The following is a 7403-nucleotide window of genomic DNA, read 5'->3' as shown; positions in this document are numbered from 1 at the left end:
TTTACAGTTGAATCTGTTTATTATAATAAGAGAGATCCTATTAGAAAAATAAGTTTACATTTTTACCTACCAATGGCTGAAACCTCCAAAGATAACATACTTCCCCTGCCACTGGTAATCAATGGGAAGTGATGCCTGAATGCTTTGTAGTTTTGAAGACAACAAATGAAAAAACTAGGAAAATCTGGTATGTGTACTAAATCTGAGAACTTGAAGAGCTATGATGGTTCCGTAAAGTGTCATCTTGGAGTTCCCATGTTCCCTGAAATCTTAGGCACTCTATTGATGGAGAGGGATTCTTCTGTCCACATCAACACTGTATTTCTTTTAACTATGTATTTTGCACCTAAAACCCACTGCCCTCTGAGAGACAACAGAGTAATCATGGAACATTAGGCCTTAATGAGAAAGTGCACAGATGAGAAGGGCTAAACAAAGGCAATGTAACATTTATTCAGTACACTCTAGGCTAGAACTCTGCTGAGGCAGGAGGCATCTGAGGCATGCAGCAAGTAAGATACAATTGCAGGCACAAGTTTTCATCATATGGAATTCCCAAGTCTGCAACATGGCTGTGAAAACATATAAGGGAGCCTTTATTTGACCATTCTACACTCATATTTTCAATATAAAAGAATAAAGTTGGTGTATTCAGGAGAGAAAAGAACCCAGTATTGACATTGTGCATATGTGTGTTTGTTTTCTTCAAAGTTCTGCCTTCATATGAACAGGTCTACATAACCATCTAATCTAAAAATTTAAGAAGTTTCCACCTAAATGACAGTCAACATATTAGTAATAGTTTTACCCTGATATAACTGAAGTATTTATTGCAACCAGAACAACAATGAAAAAACAATAAGACAAAGGCATCAAATGCTATTATTTATCATTTTTGGCTCAAAACATAATTGGGAGTGAGAGAGCAAAGGAAGAAGACACACACATTTATAGCACACATTATTTATATATTTTTAAAATTATTATGCTTTAAGTCAAAGTCTACCATAGAATGCTAGTAGATAGAAATGTTTAGGCCATTAGTTATGGAGGTTGATTTTTTTAAAAAACATGCGGTTACCTCAAATAGTTGGATAATTTAGGTAAAATATTTTTACCCAAATTATTTGCATAATTGCCTCAATTCTCAAAAAATGTCTTGGCATAGATTTTTGCTACAATGTCTCATCTAATAAATGTCACATTCCATCCCAGAGCCCAATTCCTACAAAGTGCTAGTACCAACCATTTTACGATTTCTCCTGTTTGTACTCTGATACATAGACCAAACACACAAGTTAAAACTTATTTCTTTTAATTCAAATTTTCTCTTAATCAAATCTGTCTTGTTGTTTTACATTTAAATTCTCCCTGTGATCCCCTCTCCCCACCAAATCCCATCTGCTTTATCCTTAGTCAGCCAAGGCAGGTAGTATATATTACTTATGTCAATTAAAAAGGCGTAAAATTAGTTCAGAGAGGGAATGAAAGAATTATTACAATGCATCAAACTTTTCTCATCTCATTTTTCTGTCAAAATCTAACTTTAAGCTGCATCAGCCAGGGTTTCTATGACAAGCTAACAACTCAACAGGAGTTTATATTTTTCATACTCATATTGTGTATTTCAATACATTATGTTGCTGCCAATAATTATGACTGATCTACACCCAACCTGCCCTTCAGCATCTTATTACATCTCTTCAACAGTGACTCATAGTTTGTACAAAATGTACATGTGTGTTGACAAGTCTTAAAAAATCCAAAAAGGAAGACACACAATTTTAAATGTGCCTAAATGAAGTGAAAGGGAAATGCTAAAATACTTATGAAGTGGTTTTTTTTTTTTTAATTATTATTTCCAGAGTGAGGTAACGTGGGCTTGATGTTCAATACGGGAAAAATATTTACAGGCTCTCAAAAAAACTTTGTATAATTTTTTTACTACAATAAAGAAAAATGAGCTCCACTTAGTGTTGTGTTCTTTCATCTTCAAGTCTGCCATCATCATTTAAGATTCTCTCGCATCTTGGGTTTCAATAGAGTGCCATCTGGGTTTCCCCATTTTTGCCTCATATTTGCAACTCAAAGTCCAGAGAAAAAGAAATCAGTTATCCGTTCCATAAAAGGAGAAGGTTTGGATGAAAAGTAATACACCGTTAAAAATTCAAATCAAACGTGGGAATGTCATTATTCACCGAATTTAAAAGAAACAACTTCTCTTACAACTTTCAGCTACTGGAGGGGAATTTCTCTACCACAGTGGCCCTCAGTCTTTTGGTCACCAGGGGCCCATTTGGTGGAAGACAATTTTCCACGGACCGGTCAGCAGCGGGTGGTTTCAGGATGATTCAAGCACAGTTGTGTTTGAGCTCCTGTGAGAATCTAATGCCTTTGCTGATATGACAGGAGATGGAACTCAGGTGGTAATGCGAGAGATGGGGAGCGGCTGGAAATACAGATGAACAGCTTGGCTCACTCACCCACCTCTCACTTGCTGCTGTGTGGTTTGGTTTCTAACAGAGGTTGAGGATCCTTGGTCCACCACAAAGCTGTTGTAGAGTTGAAACAATTGCCAAATGCGAAGCAATGAAGTGCCAGCAGAGGTCACTTCTCACTTCATACAGAAGCAGAGAGCCCGTGCACACTGCATGGTGCCAGGTGAGAAGAGAGTTGGGTTTACATCCCAGGTTATAAGGAAAAGGGATTTTCAAGTTATGTGCCTGTGCAGAATTGAATATCACAGTGAAGTTTAGGGTAGAGTCTGCATCTATGTTGAAAAATTATTATCTGGTACGTATGATAACTTTTTAAAGTCCTTATTTTTCCCTCTTAATCGCAAAACCGCGGAAATCTGACTGTGACTACTGTGCAGAGACTCTATGAAAAGACAACCGTGCCCGGCTCTGTGCCACAGGAATGTCTGCCTGCCCTAGCACCCAGAGGAAATATCCCAGGAGGCTGTCTACCTGTAACAAGCAGCTTGTATTGGAATCTGTTCTCTGGTAACGATGTTTGTGGATAGAGTTTTCTAGCAACACTGAAGAGGAAGAGAGATGGCGTGTGTGATAGCTCACCTGAACGGGTAGTGTATTGCCTTGCTTAATGAGAACTGGCCCCAGCCACTCCTTGGCCCTCAAAGGGGATCATTTCCCAGAGAAATAAATCTTTGTACAGCCTCCATTGTATTCAAATTGTGTCCTCATCAGTTTAACTTTTAAAATATGTAGGAATTTAGGAACGCGTGCAAAATGGATAGTCTGCCCTATAATACTGTCCAGAACAATTTGAAAGACAGAGTTCAAGTATACAGTATCAAGAATGTTGAAAAGTAAGATACAGCTGCAGGTATAAGAGGCAAACAAAAAACCCGCAGCAGCCACAAGACTCCCAGTAACATGCTCAGGTACAGCATGTCTTCTGTTGGTTCCTGATCCACTTCACTAAAAGGGCTGCAAAAATTGATCTCCCAAGGCCGCCATAAGGTCACTGAAATTGATAACCCTTACAAGCAATGCTTATATGGGTCTGTCTGTGTCTTGGAGATAGTGCACTTTGTAAATTAATCCTCCAAAGGCAAATATATTGTAAGTAGCTTGTTATCTCTAAAATACTAAATTGAAGAATACATGGGATTATATTGACAGAAATTACATTTTCTGTAATGGGGCTTAATATATCTGAAATCTCTCCCAAAGGCTCCCAGGCTCTCTAACAGAGAAGAGTCTGTTAATGTAGGTGCAATGGACATCAAGAACAAATTTATTCACCAAAATGGATTAGGCCATGTAATCAGAGATTCTGTAATATTAATCTTTGACACTTATTGAACAGAAAGAAACACTTCTGTCTGCAGACTGGCATTCTCAGTTCTCCTTTTTCCCCAATCAGGCTTTGGGCCTTTTCTGGATTTTACTTCAAAGAGGATAAGGTTTCCCCATCATAAACACTAATCTAAAAATATTGGGACAATTAATTAGATACACTTAGTTTTAAAGGAGATCAGATTTCGATACCCTTCAAATATGACACTAGCTCTGGGTGATTATATGGACCTGGCTTTCAGCACAATCACAAAGGGTAATAAATCATACTTCCTCAAAGGCTGTTTGCCACACTGCTATACATTGAGTCAGAATATTGTTGGCTATCCTTGGTACATAATCTCAGCTTCTCTTCCAAATCAGGAATTTACACATTTACTTAGAAACAGTATTACACAACCCTGAGATACATCAAGTTTTGAATAGCTTCAAAGTAGAAACGCTTTTTTTTTTCTTTTTTCCATAGGGAGATAAGAAGGATGGAGTGCCCATCCTGGAATGCACTGTCTAACAAATTCTCAGTGAGCTTAGTTATTCAGCGAATTTAAAATCTAACAGATGTGACAGTGGAGTTTCTTGTTTCATAGAAACAAGGATATTACTCTTTCTATTGATCGTCCTTAAAGATTAAAAAAAAAAAAAAACAAACACCTGAGACATTTACAGAGCCACAGCTAAATGAATTAAACACTTATTTTTACTATGCCTAAAATTTGTCAATTTATAAAGGAGGTGTAGAACAATACGGTGTTTTCTTTTCTAGCAAGTGCTAGAAAGAAAACTTTCTAATCTAGCAAGTGCTGTGGCTCATCCTGTGTTCTCACCTTTGGATCAACAAGCCACCAGGGAAAACTGGGTGTGTCTTCTTAATGCAAAGCAAGAGCTGCAGGTTGCCAGAGGGGAAAGCAGATTGTGTGTAAACACAAAGCCAAATTACTTACCAATTGTTCACTTGAAGGATGGTGAGTCCCGTGTCTTGTGCCAACTGCTTTTTCTGTTCTTCAGAAGGGTAAGGGTGCTGAAAGAGGACAAAAAGGATGGGTGTATACCTATATGCTCCAAACACACAATGTGCACATCACAACAGGTGCAATGCTAGGTGCAAGGGATTCAATAATAAACACATATGCTCTGTTAAAAATAAAAAGATGTGTGCATCAGGCAATTTGAGGCGATTTTGTCAATAACGTAAATGTCTGCTGAGGTCTATAATTAAAGGTAAAAATGCTGATGTGTGTCACTCTTATTAATGGAATACTACATCATCTAATTAACAGCAGTAAAAGACAAGCCAATTACAAAGATTAGTGAAGTGTATAAATAGCTACTTAGGATACTTGCAGAACCTTGATACGGAGTTTATTCTTTAACAGGTTTATTTGTTACAAACACAGAAAGTTCAATAGGATCTTCCTTGTATTTTACAGGATTAAAATAACAAATCCTTTTTGACCATACAAAAGTGTACCACCTTGACATAATATTTTTCTAGAACCACAGATTTCTAAAGCTGACCATTGGACCAACAAGCTCAGCCTAGGCCCCCAGAAAGTAAGCATTTTGTTAGCATCACATTCTCCTCTCAAAAAAAGCACCATGTTGCTGGATACCAATATCAAAGCTGCTGCTGCTGCTGCTAAATTGCTTCAATCGTGTCCAACTCTAGGCGACTGCATAGACGGCAGCCCACCAGGCTCTCCCGTCCCTGGGATTCTCCAGGCAAGAACACTGGAGTGGGTTGCCATTTCCTTCTCCAGTGCATGAAAGTGAAAGTGAACGCACTCAGTCATGTCCGACTCTTCGAGATTCCATGGACTGTAGCCCACCAGGCTTCTCCGTCCATGGGACTCTCCAGGCAAGAGTTTTGGAGTGAGTTGCCATTGCCTTCTCCATATCAAAGTTGAAGTGGGTGTATTTAAAAAAAAAAAAAACACTATTCATTTCAACTCTTCTGTAAAGCACAACCAAATGAAATTCTACCAAAGTTGGTTCCCTATCTGAATGTCAACATACTCTAGGATTCTGAACACAGGCCAATGTAGTAAGGTCAAAGACCAGAACATTTTGCGTGCGAAGAACAAGTCTCAGGAGTTAAGAGTGGACAAAAAATATTACATGATTAGATAATAAAATGAAATCCATACTTCTTGTAAAAATGTTTAGAATTCTACTAAGATTAGTTTTGGCACAGATACTTTCTATTTAATAGTCAACTATATCTAAGTTTGAAATATACATTTCTAAAGCCTGGGAGAGAAGCTGAGGACATGATTTCCATCTAGTTGAGACACTGACTATTTTGAACACTTCACCCCAATAAACTCTCCCAAGATAGAAACTGTCCTGATAGTCAACTTTCTCTTCTCTATATCAATGGGAAAGAGCACCCCAACTCTCCATTTTACTGTATGTGCCATCAGAAATTAAATTCTGGTCTATTGAATGTTAATTAACATAGCTTTCAATCTTATTAATAATGTCCGATTAGATGCTTAGAAGTCTCGTTAATGACCACTTCAATGCTCTTATATGTAAGTTTAAATATGTTCTGTATCTATACACATGGGATTCATTTGTGGCAAGCAGAGATGTAGCCATTTTTCCCATAAGCATTGTGACTTGATTGTCACTTAATCAATAAATACACAATTAGAATAAGGCTTTGCTTTCATGGAATATAGTGCTGCTCTCTTAAGAGCTTCGAGTATATTACAGACAAAGTGGTAATTAATCCCCATTATATCCCTTTGAGGGACATAAATGGAATCTATTGTCCCTCCCGTTTTACAGGTGAGGACACTGGCCCGGGGCTGGCACGATCGGCAGCGACCCAGGCATATTTCCTGCTTCCCATCCAGCATCTAAGCCTCCTCATGACAGAAGGGTGTGGCAAGGCCTTTCATAATCTCCATTCCTGTCCCCCTTCAAAAACCTCCATACACTCACCTTGCCTGCAAGACTCACCACCATCCAGCCCCACCCACCTTCTAGATGGTATCCTCTTCGCCTCACCCCACCTCACTTTCTGTTCAGCCATCTTCCGTTCTTCCAACACACCAAGTAGGTTCCTACTCGCAAGTTCCTACTCCAATGTCATTGTCAAGTCTCAACTCAAATGCCAAGCCCTACCCTCCCCACTCTCCACTAGCTTGCCTTATCATTTTCACACCATTCTCTCCGCTTTATCCCCATAAAAGCAAGCATCACACTCAGAAACACCCATTCTGATTATTTCTTTCCTTGGTCATGTTTCTTTTCCCACTCATTTAAGCATCTCAAACACCCTCAAATTTCTCATTCACCATCCTCAAAGCCCAGACCTTCACATAAAGGAAACCAAATATTGATGAGACAAAGGAATGGCTCTAACTTGCCATGATACACAGATACTTTCCACTCAAATGCAACATCAAAATGTATGACAAGATTTTTTTCAAAGCCCATAGGAAGTATAAACAGTCTAATCCGAGATCCACAGCACTACTTTTCTTACTTCATTCCTAAAAGTGATAGCTACCCATTCTTTTCAAAGCAAAGTATATCATCTCCATAATCGGTGAAGATCATAGGTGACAATCA

General features: G+C 38.5%; 1 protein-coding gene across 4 annotated transcripts in view; it reads right to left on the bottom strand.

The window, feature by feature from the left end:
* Positions 1-7403, bottom strand: part of MEIS1 (Meis homeobox 1) — a 143939-nt gene that overhangs the window by 19958 nt on the left and 116578 nt on the right. For all 4 annotated transcript variants that reach the window (XM_010863334.1, XM_010863331.1, XM_010863333.1 and 1 more), the window contains one exon: positions 4766-4842. In XM_010863334.1, coding sequence (XP_010861636.1) covers positions 4766-4842 — 77 coding nt within the window. The remainder of the gene's footprint in view (positions 1-4765; positions 4843-7403) is intronic.

Source organism: Bison bison, unplaced genomic scaffold (genome assembly GCF_000754665.1).
Source record: "Bison bison bison isolate TAMUID 2011002044 unplaced genomic scaffold, Bison_UMD1.0 scf7180017864489, whole genome shotgun sequence".
Lineage (NCBI taxonomy): Eukaryota > Metazoa > Chordata > Mammalia > Artiodactyla > Bovidae > Bison > Bison bison.
Note: the sequence above shows the minus strand (reverse complement) of the source record. Positions and strands in the feature narration are given on the sequence as shown.